At 45.9% G+C, this 18,668-nt stretch overlaps 1 protein-coding gene across 1 annotated transcript; it reads right to left on the reverse strand.

Moving 5' to 3' along the window:
* Window positions 1-972: 972 nt before the first annotated feature.
* On the reverse strand, window positions 973-8,557 carry LOC144936753 (chymotrypsin B-like). The gene is made up of 7 exons (XM_078863875.1): window positions 8,506-8,557; window positions 5,498-5,601; window positions 5,246-5,325; window positions 5,045-5,126; window positions 4,697-4,877; window positions 4,369-4,508; window positions 973-1,134 (listed from the first exon to the last, which is right to left on the reverse strand). Exons 1-7 carry the CDS (start codon window positions 8,555-8,557, stop codon window positions 973-975), a joined length of 801 nt encoding a protein of 266 aa, XP_078720001.1.
* Window positions 8,558-18,668: the final 10,111 nt, after the last annotated feature.

Genomic DNA, 18,668 nt, shown 5'->3' on the forward strand with positions numbered 1-18,668 from the left:
AAGTTCGATCTCCGGGGTACCACTGTACTAGCTTTACTACCCAGCTTCGCCCGGGACCTGGATTCATCACGCCCGGCCGCCTTTGTCTCCCCAGTGGCGATGTTCACACACCACACCAGTTACTCGTTTGAGGCTGAGTCGACCTATGGGAAGCCCAGGACCGGTTAACATAATCGTCACCGGTGGTGGCCGTGAGCGGGAATCGAACTCGGGTCGCCGGGTTCGTAGCGCAGCGCGCGAATCGCTATGCTCCCCCCACACACAAACGCGCGCACGTCCATAGGTACACATACACGCGCTTGCTGCAGACACACGCAACTTTCAGGGTGCGTGCGGCAGTAAACGACTGAAAAACCAATCCTGCGCGAAGAACGCCTTAGACCTGCAACACACTTGTATTTCAATTTACCCGCGGAGGGTTGGGGGGGGGATGACCTCAGCAGGCACACTCCGTTACGTTTCCGCATACGGGTCACATGACAGATGTGACGTCACAGCTCACTTGCCGTGCAAAATATATGCCTTATTGCGCACCCCCCCCCCCCCCAAAAGTACAAAAGTAATTTTTTTTAATTTTTGCATGGTGTACAGTCTGGAAAGTACCCGCATGGCGGGAAGTACGCTAAACATTTTGAACAGACACATAATTCACAAATTTCCCTTTTAAATATATAGATTATTACATGTTTCGATTACATTTCCTATTTATAAAATTCGTATTCCTTAAACTGCGCGATCTAACCCAAAAATCCTGTATTATGGATGATATTGGTCGCGAAAGCCTACGTGTTAAACCAATCCAAGTCAAGGATGAAATAAAAACAACTTTTTGAGAAAAAAGAATTGGTCAACAATTTTATTAATGATACATGTCATCAACAAATTGATTCGTACAATATCCAAGGTCTTCACAATCACAAATCCAATGCGACCAATTGAAAGCAATTACTGAATCGTTACCCATCGGTGTGTCTAGTTGGCAGCCATGGTCTGGTCCATCCAGCTTCGCAGGGCAGTGACGCGCGCGTACACGGCCGGCATGCTGGTGGAGCACGAGCTGCTGCCCCACGACACGATCCCCACGAGGTTCCACACGCCGTTCTTCTCGCACACCAGGGGGCCGCCAGAGTCGCCCTGGAGAGAAGACACGCAAGGTGCATAGCCACAAGCATATCAAAATGAGCTTCGATATCGAGACAGAATAAAGTAAAAAAAAACCGTCCTACCCATCTTTGATGACAATTGAGTTGTGTTGAGATACACTTCACTTATATGGTAATGCAGGTCTGCAATCATTACACTTTTTTTTATAATGTATGTGCATTGTGCATGGTAATAATGAGCTGTCACAAATTTACATTAGATGATGGAATAAAAAAAAATATTGCCACTTAAAATTAAGTATTGAGGTTCTAGATTTGAAGCTTTCGTGACTGCAAGGATTCATACTCTTAGTTCTTTCGGTAAAGTCACGTAGGTAAAAAATGAAATGAAAATTAATAAAAAATAAAATAATAAAATCACGACGTTTTGGAGGCAACACAAGTCTCCGTCATCAGGTGGGACCGTCACAGCCAGATTTGTTGCATCAAGTGAGGCAGGGATTCAAGATGCAAGCTCTTAAATACAAGTTAAGGGGGAGGAGAGGGGGGGGGGGAGCTTACCAGAATGTGGTAGCCAATGAATGGAACATATCGGGAGGTGGGGGGGGCTAAAAGAGAACACGGGGTGCAACGTGTACGTGAACATGCCTGTACACAAGCACCTGTTGGTGCACATGATAGAAGAGAACGAAAATGCCCATGTTTATACCAGTGTTGGCTGACAATAAAGAGAGTACTGTTAAATGCTGGGGATGTTAACACTCGGTAAAGTAGAATAGTGCCTGTCAGATGAGATGGTCCAAAAATGTGTAGTTAAATATTTTTTGCATGGTTAATAACATCTTTCTAATGATTACTAAGTTTGTACTCATCATCACGGTTGAAATTATGTCTGTGTTTGTATATCTGAATGGCTTCGTGTACAAACCTAAAGAATCATACAACAAAATCATGGACCTACTTAACGATGGGAGTTACTCCAAATTTAAAAGCGATCCTACTAACAGCCTAACGACAAAAACCAACAAGATCATCACGAGTTCGACTTCCCTAATCGAACCAACCAAACGTCCTTCTCTAAAACCCTCGGCGGCTAGACCTCCCAGACTCTATGGTCTTCCCAAGATCCATAAAGAAGGCACCCCGCTACGACCCATCGTGTCAATGATCAACTCCCCTACCTACAAACTAGCCCGTTTTCTATCAGATTCTCTGCTTCCCTTCACAGGCAAGACCTCTTTGGCAGTATTCAACTCAACCCAATTAGTCTCTATGGTCAAGGACATGGTACTATCTCCTGATGATATCCTCGTCAGTGTTGATGTAGTATCTCTGTTTACCAAAGTTACAGTGCCTGACACCCTAACAATAATTGAGGACTTGGTCCAACATGGATTGAATGTACCTGCGCTGGTTAGGCATTACCTCACCAACACTTATTTTACCTGGAATGGCACCTTCTACAAACAGAATGAGGGTACCCCTATGGGCCCCCCCTTGTCACCAGTGATAGCCAACATGTTCATGGAAAAGTTTGAATCAGACGCCATCCAGACATCCACCCTGCGTCCTTCCCTGTGGAAGAGGTATGTGGATGACACTTTCATCATTTGGCCACATGGCCTCCCAGCATTAAACCACTTCTTGGACCACATCAATTCCAGACACCGATCCATCAGATTCACCATGGAAGTGGAGAAAGATGGCAAACTACCATTCTTAGATATTCTGTTTGAGAGAAAACCTGACGGATCCTTGGGACATTCTGTCTACAGGAAAGCCACCCACACAGATTCCTACTTGAAACGGGATTACTACCACCACCCATCTCAAAAGAATTATCTCATCAAAACGCTATACCACAGAGCTCATGGCATTTCTGACCAACACCACCTGGCCAGTGAATTAAGACATGTACATCGGGCCCTCAGGATGAACGGATACTCTGAACGCACCATCCGCCAAGCTGTTTCTCCCACCATACAGAAACAGCCACTTGAAACTCCGATCAAAACTATCACGTTGCCATACATAGCAGATGTGACCAAAAAGATCTCCAAAATTCTAAACAAACATAAGATCCAAGTCCGATTCAGATCAGTACATAAAATCCGTGATCTAATTCCATCTGTGAAGGATGTCATCCCTGACTTGCAATACCCTGGAGTCTATAAATTGGTGACTGTTACATTGGGGAAACGAAATGTCATGTCTCTGATCGTGTCCGCGTGCACAAGTCAGATTTGAAACACGGCAAAATTGAGTCTTCCGCCGTTGCCGATCATTGCTACAACGCAGTGGGCTCCCGTGATATTGTTTTTTCCGAGACCAAGGTGCTCTGCAAACCCTCTGGCTACCATCAAAGGTTTGTACACGAAGCCATTCAGATATACAAACGCAGACATAATTTCAACCGTGATGATGGTACAAACTTAGTAATCATTGGAAAGATGTTATTAACCATGCAAAAACATTTTACTACCCATTTTTGGACCATCTTATCTGACAGGCACTATTTTACTTTACCGAGTGTTAACATTCCCAGCGTTTAACAGCACTTTTTTATTGTCAGCCAACACTGGTATAAACATGGGCATTGTCGTTCTCTTCTATCATGTGCACCAACAGGTGCTTGTGCACAGGCATGTCCAAATACACGTTGCACCCCGTGCTCTCTTTTAGCACCCCCCCCCCTTCCAATACGTTATTATGTGCACCAACAGGGACTTGCGCACAAACACGTCCACGTCGACGCCTACGAGCACCTCGTGCTCTCTTTTAGCCCCGCCCCCCCTCCCGATACGTTCCATTCATTGGCTACCACATTCTGATAAGCCCCCCCCCCCTCTCCTCCCCCTTAACTTGTATTTAAGAGCTTGCATCTTGAATCCCTGCCTCACTTGATGCAACAAATCTGGCTGTGACGGTCCCACCTGATGACGGAGACTCGTGTTGCCTCCGAAACGTCGTGATTTTATTATTTTATTTTTATTAATTTTAATTTAATTTTTTACCTACGTGACTTTACCGAAAGAACTAAGGGTAAGTATTGAGGAATTTATATCAAAGTTCAATCCTATTAAATTGTGAACAACTACTTTCATCAATGGTTTACTTTCAAACATGTTACATTTTTACAGATAGTCCCATAAACCCCACCATCCCTCATATCTTCAATTATGATCGCCTACCTTCTGGTGTAGGCATTAAAACGCTGACTTCAGATACCATTTTAGCTACGTAATGGAAGGCCGTTAACGTTTACCATGCAGGAGCTCGCTCCAGCACCACCAGCGCAGATCATGACACTGGTGATGACGTTCACGGTGCCCCACTTCTGCTGGCAGGTGGGGGTAGGCACAATGGGCAGAGCGGTCTGCTGCAGGATGGGAGGCGTGTTGAAGGCTGTGAACGCACACATAGAAGAATGCCAAATAACATAATAAAGATTAGATCATCTCTTTAATAATATTTCTTAATAACTATTTGGCACGAATTACTGTCAAAGTTGTATAGGCCTACTAGCTGTAGGAAGTCTGAATGAATACCCTGCACAAAGTAAATTGTGTTAATTATTGGTCTTTGATGCTCACCGGAAGAGCGGACCTTGCCCCAGCCGGAGGTGACACACATCATGTTATCAGCGAAGACATCCGAGGCGGCGGGCAGGCAGACGGGAGAGACACGGTCCACGATCTGAGCGGGTTGAGCCAGCTTCAGCAACATGATGTCGTTGTTGATGTTGTAGGAGTCCCACTGCTGGTGAGTGATGGCCTGTGTGTGCAAACAGAACGAGATGTTATAATACCTTAAACTCACTACATTTGTTAAATTCAGGGTACTTAATCAACACAATTGGTCTCAGTTGATCTTCATCCATTGCAATGTCTAGGAAGTTGCAGGGAATGTTCATGAGGTCAATTCATGGCTTGCAAGTTTACCTTAGAGACGACAAGAGACTGGATGTTCTCGGCGTTGGAGTTCCTGTCGTGCTCGCCCAGAACGACGCGGTCACGGGACGGGCTGCGGACGCATTTAAGAAAACCGAACATTTACTGATTGATAAAGATATTCTTCCTCGTTTTAAAGTCGTTAACAATGAGCGGTGCTATGCTGGTGCAGTGACTCCTGCATGCACTTACTTGAACTCGCAGTGGGCAGCGGTCACCACCCACGAGGGGTCAATGAGGGAGCCACCGCAATAGTGCCATGTGGTGGAATCCTGTAGTGGCAAGACGCGACAGAATTGGTGTCGTGTCGCACTCTGGGACACGCGTAGCACACCTCACATACCAAACAGCAGTGCATACAGGCCGACTTTCACTTGTGTCGTGGACACCGCGATACAGTTCATGTCAATGTGGACTCATGATATACTAACATTGAGCACTCACCTGCAGGGACACCTGCCAGGGCCAGGAGCCCGACACCGCATCCTCGCCATTGACGATGCGAGAGTAGCCGGTGATGACCGGCTTGATGGCCGGGACACCGCACCCTGTGTTGTATAAAGAACACGGTGATTGGTGGTTAACATTATAGAATGCTCCTTGCATGAATTTACTACAACGTTAGCACTTTAAATAGTGAAGGTAATAGACAGAGTGTGGAGGAGCTCGGTAAAGCAACGGCTTGGTGAGGCATTTCATCCGGCAGTGGATAGATTATGGCAGATGATGATTACAGGGTGTCCATGTATACAAAATTACATAATTATACTTAGTACTGTTAGCAAGGTGGATAAAAACTACAGTGTACACAGACTTGATGGTTAAACATTTTTAACTTTTAAGATTCATCCTCCTCTTTAAATGAATGCATCAAGTGCGCAGTGTTATTTACTGAAAGTTGGGAAACTAAAGACAGGATGGTATTTCCAAGCGCACGAAGGAAGCTTTAATTAAAATTAATTGTCATAAGCGTTAAATGTTACAAATGATAAACGTAGTATGCATGCCTTTTTAGCATGTACTAGTTATACTTTTGCAACTGCATGCTGTATGTGGGCCTTCTAAGTATTAAGATAACTGCATTATGTTAAACTACTAATATTGAGGACTGCAATGCCATACACAATAGGTATTCCTTATTTGTAATATCTAAAATCTTACCTATAAACGTAATTTTTTTTCTGTCTGTCTGTCTGTGTGTCTGTCTGTGTGTGGACACAATTTGCGAAGGATTTGGCTCGCGAACCATGGGGTTTATGTTTTTAAAAAGTAGCCAGGTACCAGCGCTATTCTGATGTTGCATCTGTCAATTTTAAAGTAGTTTACTTAACCATGTAGTACTATTTATTATTATTTATTTCTTTACGCCGATGAGCCCTCGCCAAAACACGCATTTTCGCATGCGCAACAAATCTGACCAGGGGTTGTTCCTAGAAAAGCACATGCCTTCGTTGGGATAGGGGGAAAATCTTTATTTTGCGTTAAAAATGCAAAGAAAAATACACACAACGCTGAGGTAAATTCTTCAAAGTGTCATGTCCTCTTATCCCGCCCCTTCACCCCAATGTGTGCACTTACTACTATAGGGTCGGTAGATACTAATATTATAGCGTTTAGATAGTATTTTTGTAGAGCGGGCCGGGAGATGGTGGGGGAGGGCGAGGGTAGCGGCCCAGCCCCATCTTGCCAAGGTGCCACCTCGGCCGGCTGGGAAATCTAGGCGAGGCCAGGGGCTCTGCACGGGACTAGGCCTCACGACATCACTCTATCAAGTTAGTATTTTGTACTATCGAGTCGATAGATACTGCTATAAAGTCAGCATGTACTACCACAGTCAGTATGCGCTGCTGCAATCATAGCAGGTACCACCACAGTCAGTATGCACTGCTGTAGTGAAATCAGGTACCACCACAATCAGTATGCACCACTTTAGTTGAAAGCAGGAACCACCAATGTCAGTATGCACTGCTGTAGTCATAGCAGGTTTCACCACAGTCAATATGCACAGTTGCAGTGATAGCAGGTACCAACACACTCGGTATGCACTGTTGTAGTGATAGTAGATACTGCTATCGAGTCAGTAGATACTGTTATAGAGTTAGTAGTTACTACTATAGTCAGTGGATACTACTATAGTGTCTGCAGATACTACTATAGAGTTAGTAGTTACTATTAGAGAGTCGGTAGATACTACTGTAGGGGCAGTAGATACTACTTCGGTCAGTAGTTACATCAGTCAGTAAATACTACTAAACAGTCAGTAGATACTACTGTACAGTCAGTAGATACAACTACAGAGTCAATAGATACTACTTATTCTGTTGTATGTAGGGTGTGTAGGTATATATACCTAAGCGGGGGTAAAAATATTTTTCGAGGGGGGAAGTCGACAATTTTCGGAAATCTTAAATATCAACTATTTACCCCCCACTTTCTATGACTTTTTCGACTTCTAAAAGACTCTTATAATTTTGTTGGTGGAGAAATGGACAAACGGCCCACCGAGCTTCCAAAATAGATGAATATCTGTGTATGTATATGTAATGTTTTAGAGAAGTTTTTAAATATATTTATCGCCAGGACAACGCCGGGTACTTCCCGCTAGCTAAACTATAAAAACTATAAACTCTATATTTTACCAGGTAAGGTTCACTGAGCTGTTAGTTCTTTTTCAGAAATCAGCTGGACACGAATGATAACTCAACGAAGTCGCTTATCACGTGGAAATTTATAGCAGCCAAATACTCAAAATGTTTCTAATGTGGAGCGACCTGGACAAAAATCCACACCACCATGGGGAGAGAAAGAGAAAACACCCAGACTCCAGATATAAAGCAGGGGTCAGGGTCAGGATCGAAATCACGATCGAATGTATACCAGGCAAGGGAGATAACATCTCACCACCATTGAGACATTTAGTTTGAGACACCTCCAAAGAAGAGTGCCCCTCGTTTTAAAATGTCAATTTATGTTTACATTGTATTCTTTTACATTACCCCTGTTAAGAAAGCATCTACACAAAGCATCTGATTTAATTGCACTGGCAGTAGGTTCTGCCAGTTCTGACAATAGGTTGCCTGCATGATGAGCCTTTTGAAGATAGAAAGCTAAATATGTACATATTCCCTCTCTGTCATGACAATTGGGAGATTTATCAAAGCATTTGATACGTTTTGTCACCAATTGTCAGTACACCACATTCTTTTCATTCTAAAATATTGACAGGAAATTACCCATGGTTGTCAACTAAATCCCTGACCATGGTATACATTTTATGATTATTCTCTCACATTAGAATTGCCTGAATATATGCTAGTTCTTATGAAGAACTAACAAATACAATTGAAGTTTTCAAGTGTATATGTCCACTTCTTACCACGCTGCGCGCGACTCCCATTTTACTTTGTGAGTGTTTGAGTTCAACAGGTGTGTGACGGCAGTAGAATCCTCACCGAAGGCGGCGACGATGAAGGCGAAGCAGGAGACGAGCCAGAAGAGAGACATTGCTACTGTCGTAGACGGTGCTGGACCTCTGATGTTGGGAAGCCCCTTTTATACAGAAAATCTGCCGCTTGGCAGCGAGTTTAAACCTTTATTTCGAATTATAGCGATTGGCCTTGCTCTTGGATGAGCAGTGGAGTACTGGTGCCACATGCCACTAATCCATATCTTCCCATGAACAAAGAATATTATAAAAGCCAGCTGAAAAACACACGTAAGGATATGGAGCAACACATTTTCTTTCACACCCTTTGGTTAAAACATGACATTTTGGAAATTGGTGTTCAATGAAGATCAAACTCAGGAGTTTAAGACAGTTGTTTGTGAAGTCCAGAATTTATATTAATGGGAACAGATGAATCAAAATTTTGAGGAATAATGTATTTAATATAACAAATGTTTACTTTATCACCAGTAATGAAACTGAATCGTACAAGTAAAATCATTTTTAAGACGTATAGCTCATCATCATTTGTGGGTTTAATACACGCAGCTAGTGACCTGAGTTAAATTTCCAGTTATTGCTGCTATAAGTGGTGAGTGACAACTGAATCCACCCTGTCCATCCGCTGAACCATGCAGTCTTGCCACCACGCCACTCTGCCTTGCTCAAGATTGAGAATTGGTGTACTCATGCAATTTGAACTTATATACTTGATTTAGTGATTTCTACTTTGCACACATATCGTGTTTTGTATTGTTTGTTGTAACTTTCTGCCCCCCCCCCCCCCGCCTACTGAACATCTGGGAAAAAAGAGTCTCATGGCTCATATGATTTCTCCAGGATAAGTAATTATTTGGATTATCATTCACCATCAGAACACCAATTATCAACATATCAAAACCATGTATTATTACACCTCATCAACAATGCCTTACACGCATGGCTTATAATGTGTTATATTCACTAACACATTGAAAACCTTAGATTAAAATATTTCATGAATCCCATTTGAAACGTTTAAATGAGGTGTTGTAAACGTTAAATATTCACAGTGTTGTCAGCACTCGTCAAGCAGACGTGTATCGACCAAAAACGTCACCTTGTGAAAGCATACACACCTATGGCTATTGATGAAGTGATAAGACAACAGCTTTGAAATCTAAATATGGATGTGCAGTGGTTATGTAAGTGGGATGAACATCTAGAACAAGTAGGAGTGCATACGTTCCAAATTCATTTCAATATATGACAATAATGCAAATCACGTAATTCAACCAGGAAAGTCTCACACTTTTTTTCACGAAGGTTCTGCATTGAGATCTTATTCAATTATATTTAAGAGTGTATTGCGTTTAAGGAAATCAGAATAGTCAATTATCCACACAAACTAAATTTCAACCCTGAAGGGCTTTAAAACATTTTGGATTGTGAAACCGAAGAAGAATGGCACTTCAATAATTTTTTCAAGACATTTAAGAATTTTAGTCCCATTTAACTACCAGCAACTACTTTGTTAATCTAAGGGATTCATTTGAGCATGTTTCATTTGTATATGTAAAAACCTGACCTTTAAATCCAGCCCCTGTGCTATCCGTTAAAGTATAGGTAAAGAAGATCGTCACAGTTATTTTATCACTCATAATCGTCTCAAAAGTGTGTAAGTGATGAAGGTCCGTTGCACCACCGAGAACCTCTACATTCAAGCGCGATGTTGAAGGCTTCCCAAAAAGTATCGTGGACAGCGCCATTATGAATATGGTCGAGATCTGGTCTGTGGATGATTAAAAGTAGGCAAGGTGGGCCAGGGTCGTCATCTAATCTTGTAACGTGGCTAAACAGACAGATACTTTCTTGAGCAGATTATGCTATTGATTGCAGGAAGGCCAGTCCTAGACTGGACTTAGGTGTTGCAAACAAAGTCGTACCATCAGATGACAAGAAACTGTCACTGACAATCAGAATCTTTATTTTTACTGGAAAAATAGGAAGCGGTATGAAGCTCTTTTTCACGGATATCCAGTAGGGACGTGTCAGAAAGTTACAACAACGAACAATACAAAAAAAACACGCTATGAGTGTAAAGAATAGTAAAGGTAAGCAAGTCACTAAAATCAATAAGAACAATGAAGTATAAAGTATAAATTGCAAAAACATATAAATTCCTGCCGATTTTCAACAATAAATGCAAGCTTGGGCATGATAGCAAAACAACAACAGTCCCAGACCACAGAAAAACAACACAGTAGTCCCTCAATATAATTGCACATTAAAATTGAACTATCGATACATGGGTAAGGATAACAATTCCACATCACATTGGCAAATGTGGCTGTATCCAGCACTAATCTTCTACTTCAGGATATTCTTTGAAGGAAGATGTATGATGTTCAGGGAGAAAACAAGGTTTTTCTAAACCGTTTGGTGCAACGGCAAAGGCTTTGTCACCTATTCCAATTCTTGGTTTTGGGATAGTCAAAACCAGATAATTTAACTGATTGGAGAGAAATTCAAACGTAAAAGGCAGGGAAATAAGGGTCGACTGTCAAGATAATGTTTGACAACCATTAGAGAAGAAGGACGAGGAATGACTCAAGAAAATGGATTGAGCGAACCTTCGAGAAAGGGGGCTCGAGGGATATAAAAGGAGGAAGAGACGGTTGGAGAGAAGAGAGGGTTCAAGCATCAAGAACCGAAGCCCGGGCCTAGGAATAGCATTGGGTCCAAAATAAAGGCTCTTAACAAAGCAAGGCCATGTGTCGGTGTCATTACACATGTGTGAAGCCTTCCGCTACATGTCTTAAACAAATCACATTTTCCAAGCTATGTGTACAAATGTTTCGCTGCTGTTTGCGGCAACCAACCATCAGCATAGCAACAGGCATCCCTAGCAATAGCTGCCCAAGGAAGTCATAAGTGAGCATCAAGAGAGCCAGGTTGGAGGTTGTGAATTAAAGGAATACGAAATTAATTAAGGGGGTATATCATACATTTTACCTCAACACTGCTATTTAACTTGTACGCTTATATGTGTAGGATACTGTACAAGAGAAGATTCTGGAAGGCGCGCGTTGAGATGATTGAAAACAGGTAGCCGGAAGGCACTGTAAGCATTATTCAATTAAGGACACACGTGTTATAATTCAATGGGCTGCCCACTGTCCGATAGGGGCGGGGTCAAGTGAGTATATAAAGAGAGCGAGGCTACGCGGTTTAGGCGCTTGCTCAGGGACTAATCGACGACCAGAGATGGACACCATCGGGGCTGACTGTTCGAGATCGACAAAGTGGAAACCATCGTGGTTTGACTGTTCGAGAACCTACTTAATGGAAACCATCGGCGCTGAAGATAGCCATAGCAATTATGAGTGTGGCAGTCATTTCATTCCGACTATATATACGTTAGGAGAAATAAAGCTCTACTCTCCTGAAAAGATTGCAAAGGGGCTTCTTTACACTGGTGGCAGCGGTGGAATTCCGTCTACGGTATTGATAAATAAAACCCACCGATGAGCTCTTTATAGAAGAACCATCGACCCTAAGCATCAAGACCTGGAATCCGTTGGCAGCCACGTTTCCAAGGGAAGTGGAGGCATCACCCCAGACCGAGGAACCAGGATCGCCATACCAAGAGATTTAGAGGCTAATTTCTAAAAGAATGGACCACCTTACCTCTGCGATTAATCGACTGCTGATAGCGATTGTGGATAGGAGAGAGGAAGAGGGAGCAGGTGCTGCCCAGCTTGAGCAGCCACCGCCCTTGACCACATGGCGAGCCGAAGCTCTTGGGAGGCACAAACCGCCGCTTCCCCTCACAGCGCAGCGAACAGGGACGCCCGAGCTAGAGCCGCTGCCACCATTGGTCACATGGCAAGCTGAAAATCAGGGGAGGTAGCATCCGCTGCTTCCCCTCGCAGAACAGCAGGCAGGAACCAATTAACTGCTTCAGCCACTGATAGAAGCTGCATCACAAACCTTGACCACCTTGCCCAAACAGGAGCACGCACGAAGGTTGGGTCCTATTGTAGTGACATAGAATGAGTCACTGGAGCGCGTAGCGCTGGGGACTGGTAGAGAATAGGAGTGAGGGTAGCAGCCCGTTCTACCAGTTGGACCAGTGGTCGAAGTCTGTGGCCTTCTAGGGGATCCAAAAGGGTGCGTGGCTGAGGGCAGAGCCTGGCCACGCTGGGGAGGATAAAAGGTGAGCTCCGACTCACAGTAGGGGCTGCTGCCATCTGGAGTGGAACTCGTCGTGCTGCCGTCGTCGTGGTCTTCGCCTCTTCGAGCTGTGGGTCTGTTGGCTGTCCTGATCCGGTATGTAGTTATCCCGTATGGCTGTAAAAGCCGGAATAAGAGAGAGAGTGCCTCCTACGAGTGTCTCTGAAATAGTACACTACATTTGGTGTCAGGAGTGTTAACGTGTAGGGTTGTTAGGAATTTTCTTTTATTTGTTTTATTTCGAATCTTTGTGGGGGGAAATGGACTATGTAAAAGTTTGCGAAGAGGAAGGCTCTCACTGGCATGTCCATGGGCGAAGAGGGCAACGGTGATGAGGGTTCCCGGGCAGCCCCAGCAGCCAGAACCCCAGTGGGGGGTTCCAAAGAGGACGATCCCGGCGGGCACTCAGAGCGCGCATCTTGGAGCTGCTCTCCACGGTGACGTTGCTGGTGGGGCAGTTGCGTAGGGAAGAGCTGTAGGAAGGGGCTGCAGCTCAGGTGCAGCTAGAGGGCGACTCCGCCGTTTCGGCCGACCGAGGGCAGGAATCGGGTCCGGCCGAAATTAACCTGCCACAGACAGCACATCCGGGGGCATCTTCCCTCGTGCAGCGGCTGCCATTTATCAAGGAATTTTCGGCTGTGGGGGGTGATTGGGCGGCCTTCCAGCGCTACCACTTGCGAGCTCGCAGGGTGGTCCAATATTGAGGCACTGTGTGCTCTTCCCACTGCGCTGGATGACGATGCCTTGGAGGTACTCTTTGCCATTCCCCCGGCAGACAGGGCAATGCTGCGGCAAGCATACTCCCAGTTGGCGTCGATTTTTTTGCTGTTTGCAGGGAGACCGAGATGCCCATTGCCTTCCGCAGCGCACTAATGTTCCTGTCCCAGGCTGCGTACCCAAAGATGGAGCAGGCGGGACTGGATTTTCTGGGGCTAGAAAAATTGTTGGCACTCATCAGGATATGAGCGTTTTTTTGCCGGCCACGGAGGAAGACGACCTGTCCTCGATTCAGGTAGCCTGGTGCATCCAGGCCCACTGTAACCTGCGACGGCGTGCTGGGGTGGCTGTCTAGCCTGAATTCCAGCTAGAAGAGGGCGACCAGGAGCACTGAGAGTCTTCTCGGGTCTGCGTGTCGGGTGGTTGGAGCCCGTGCGGGAGGGTCGGTGCGGGATGACTATGGGACCAGCGGGGGGGACCTTCCCTCCACCATGGAAGGGCCTCGTTACCTGCTTCAGATGTGGCCTTACCGGGCCACATCTCTAGGGTCTGCCGTGCTGATCTGGGACAGCTTTTCCCGGCTTCACCGTCCTCTGTCCTACCAGCCTTCGCTCCTCTGAGGCCGAAAGCAGGTCGCGATACGTCACACACCCGGCCGATGCAGTCACCTCATGCATCTCCATTGCAGTCAGTGTCGGGTGCACACGCCATCACCGTTCATATTGATACGGGGTACGGAGAGAATGCATCGGTGTGTAATAGTTGGCTGCGGGGTTCCAGGCAATGGACTGCATTGGCACACCGTGTCATGGCAGGAGGAACAGGATCATCCACGGTGAGTGGATTTGTTCAGGGCGTTGAGGTGTGGGTACTCATAGACACGGGTGCATCCGCCATCATTGTTTCGGAGTCTATTTATAGGACTTTGCCATCGATGGTGGGTGGCCTTGGTCCTGTGAATAGTCCTTGTATGGCCAGTAATGGTGGGAATTTAGGTATTGTAGGCGAAATTGTGGCATCGATACGGATTGGAGATATTGAAAGAACGGGCCCGGTGTTAGTTTCGAGTTCATTGGTGGTGCCTTGTTTATTGGGGACTGATTTTTTGAAGAGGATTCCCCTCAGGACTTTGGTTGAATTAACGTTGGGGCATCGGTTGAGTTTTTGGAGTACCCTATGGGTTGTGTATTGCTAACGCTGTGGTTCGGGCCCTGGTGCGTGAAACTGTTAGTGTTCCCCCGGGTACACAGATGCTCGTATCCTTGAGGCTGCAAAAGTGGCTCGACTGGAAAATAACTGGGGGAGGGGTTCTTTTAACCCCTTCAAGTAGGACAGTTCGTGGTCTCGCCTTGATAGGAGCCCAGACGATAGTGATGGGGGGATCAGGAGCCGTTCCTGCAAGTGTTAAATGCTGGGCCAGGTACCGCGGTCATACAGGTGTGTACAGTGTTGGCCCACACGACGGCTGCATGTTGTGGAGAGACTGATTATGTATCCGCTCGGGACGTGGCCACAGTGGAACGGGAAGCGGTGTTGGATGATTCATGGATGGATCCGTGTGCAGGTAATCCGGATTTGTTGTGGGAGCAGAGGGGCGAGTTGCAGGAATTGCTTCGGGAATTTTTCGACGTATTTAGTAAAGGTAAATTCGATGTTGGCCGTACATCCCTGATGTATCACCATATTAATACAGCCAGCGCCGCTCCCATTCTTCAGAACTCATTTCGGTTTAGTCCGAAGGAGAAGGACCATGTTCGTCAGGCGGTCGATGAGATGTTGGCCGCCAATATAATCTCCCAATCAACTAGTCCGTGGGGATCTCCCATTATCCTGGTTGCGCCTCAGCGAGGGTCTGTTCTTCCATCTACAGGATCCGAGGGCCTGACGGCCATGGAACCACCGGCGGCGCCACCCACAGCCGGACGGGGGTGGATGTTATGACTGCCACCTGCTTCTTCCTTTTCTCCATCTTCGTCCCGTGGCCATCATCGAGAAACTCCCGGGGTCCACGGACGACTCGTTCTGGGCCCATATGGGGGGCCGGCGACAAGGACTCGTTCCAAGATGGTTCGGTTCGATTGACCGCACCTACTCGTCGGTCGGTTTCTACATATTTTGGGGCTGGATTGTTGCCTGTGTTCCGAATGTTACGTTGGAATTGTGGCGTTCATCATCCCGCCACGCGACGTATGAAGGTCATCTGGGACGACTGTTTCTTTTTTCACGGGGGGTCGGTGATGGAGTGATATAGAATGAGTCACTGGAGAGCGTAAAGCTGGGGACTGGTAGAGAATGGGAGTGGGGGTAGCGCCCGTTCCACCAGTTGTACACGTGGGCAAAGCCCAGGGCCTTCTAGGGGATCCAGAAGGGTGCTTGGCCAAGGGCGGAGCCTAGAAACGCTGTAAAGGATAAAAGGCAAACTTCACCTCACAGTCGGGACTGCTGCCATTTGGAGTGGAACTCGTCATGCTTCCGTCATCGTGGTCTTCTCCTCTTCGAAGCTGTGGGTCTGGAAGCATGTTGGCTGTCCTGACCCGGTATTTAGTTTTTCCCTATGGCTATAAAGGTTATAATAAAAGAGAGAGAGTGCCCCCTATTCGTGTCTCTGAATTAGTATACTATACTATGTAGACGTTTACGGTCTCTGGAGGTGACTGGGTGGCGTTTGTCAGAAGATTTGAAGCCGCCGTCAAATTCAGCCCAGCGGAGAGTAGAGAATGAGCTGCCAATGCCATACCATAGCACCTTGTTGGCGCTCACAATTGTGGCGTTCCCACGGATGGTCGAGGCAGCTCAGGATGCACTGGTGGCGGTTCGACTGCAAGCCCTCATCCATCAGTGAGGCCTCATTATCAATTGTACCAAAGAGAAATCAAATTTCAATGTGGTTCGCAAAGTGCCTCCAGGCACATGAAGAAGCGATAGGTGTCAAGGGCAACGGAGAGGAAAGGAGCGAGAGGACCAGCGGAGTCAACGGAAGCAGCGACAACGGCCTGCGCCACATGGCAGGATTTCCCAAGAACGAATCAGGCTAGTCGCGACACCCAGCCAGACCACACACACACCCCATCATCAAACGCCTCATCACCATTATCACCGGCATACCACTCAATCGTGGAAACCCAGGGCGACACAGCAGGATAAATTTGTCCAACAACCATAACTAAATCGAAAAAAACTTGTGAGATGGGTTGTAGCAGCAGCTACGGGGATATTGTTGCGAGCAGGAGCGATACGGGGAAATCCCGTTAGGGTGTTGGTGGACATGGAAGCCACCATCATTTCTGCGCTCGACTTCGATATGTTAGCAGTGGATTAACGTTGGCTAGAACCCGTTTCTATTAAATTTGTCACAAACGGCGGTAGCCTGGAAATTGTTGGGAAAGTAAAAATGGAAATCCACATAGGAGAAATGTGTTTATCTGGCCCCATATTGGTCTCTTTGGCCCTAGCAGTACCATGCATGTTGGAAACTGATTATTTAAGTTGGCTACCCATTAAAATACTAATGGATAAGGGCTGTATTGACACGCTGTCTGGAAGACATATATTATTTTGCAGCCTGACACAGAGACAGGGAAGGCCGCTAGAGTCACGCCCTGGTGGGAAAGTTGATGTCAATTCAACTCCTAGCACAGGTGTTGGTTCCCTTGCAACATCGATCGCCAATAATTACCTCGGGTGCGGAATGCCAATTATAGTGTCACCATTGGGACCAAAGATCAGTTGACATTCACTAATGGCAGCGAACACCATTTTTAAATGGAACCAGCGATTATATAATCAAGTTTTGAACACATTATAGCAAGCGCTAACAGTAATTGCACAGATTTACCTCGCGAGTGAAATAAAAGAAGATGAAGTAGTGGCGGGGATACAGGAAGTGATGGATGCGTTAGGGTCTCCCTGGCCAGGGGAAATCGTTCATCGGAACCCTGAGTTGACTCAAGGTCAAAGAGACCGGCTTGAAAGTCTTCTTCCCAAAATCAATTACATTTTCAGTAAGGGCCCATATGATTTGGGCTGCACTGACTTGATGCAGCACCACATTGAAACAGGGAATGCTCAACCCGTGAGACAGAACTCATATAGAGTGGGTCCGACAATAAAGGAGCAGATCCATCGAGCTATAGACGAGATGTTAAAAGCATGAATCATTTCTCCATCGACCAGCCCTTGGGGAGCACCAGTAGGACTGGTGATAACTCCAGATGGCTCCATACGGTTTTGCATAGATTTTCGACAACTAAATTAAGAAACGATAGCCGGCAACCTTCCAATGCCACATAAAGCTTGTACTGTCGGGCCTACAATGAGAGATATGTTTGATTTGTTTCTACAACGTCATTGTTTTGAGTAGGTCGTTTGAGAAACACTTGGTGAGGTTACGTCAAGTTATCTTGAAAGTGAGAGCTGCTAGACTCAAACTGAAACCCTCAGCGGGAAGGGGATATCAACAGACCCTGAGAAAACGTTTGCCGTAAAAAAATTGCCCGACACCTACTTCGGTACAGGAAGTGTGACGATTCCTAGAATTTGTTTCCTACTATCGTAGATTTGTACCCCGGTTCACTATAGTAGCGAAACCCTTGAAAACTCTCACACCAAAAGGGATGTGATTCCAGTAGGGGGATGAAGAAGAGTCGTCATTCCAAGCGCTTCGCTCGAGGTTGACTGATGCTCCCCCACTAGCATATCCAGATTTCTCATTACCATTCATTTTGGATACAGATGCTAGTGATGTCGGTATAGGTTATGTGTTGTCACAAAAATAAGGGAAAACAGAAGTGGTAATTGTGTACGGGGGTCATGTGCTTTCCACCACTGAACAGTGCTATTTTGTGACTCATAGAGAACTTCTGGCAGTGGCAAATTTTGGCACGTTTTGGTTACCGTGCGGACCAATTATGTGGCATTGCAATTCTTGCTCAGAATGGATCAACCTTTGGGACAGTTGGCGAGGTGGATTGATGTCACACACAGGAATGGTACCCATTAACAAGGTTACCGTGCAAAGACACATGCGTGTGTACAATGGGAGCGGCACAGTGGAAACTGACCGGCGACATCAATAAATGTGTAGTGGCATAACGCGCGGAGTTAGCAAAGAGCGGGTGCAACTGAGGTCGCGCAGCGCTATGCGGGGAGAAGCAGTGATTTGAGTGGGTGCATTTGGGGATGAACAGGTGCAAGCTTCGAGACATGGCTTAGGCGCTGGAGAGGCGGCAGCAATTAGGG

The sequence above is a fragment of the Lampetra fluviatilis genome, chromosome 17 (assembly GCF_964198595.1).
Source record: "Lampetra fluviatilis chromosome 17, kcLamFluv1.1, whole genome shotgun sequence".
In the NCBI taxonomy this organism is placed as follows: Eukaryota; Metazoa; Chordata; class Hyperoartia; order Petromyzontiformes; family Petromyzontidae; genus Lampetra; species Lampetra fluviatilis.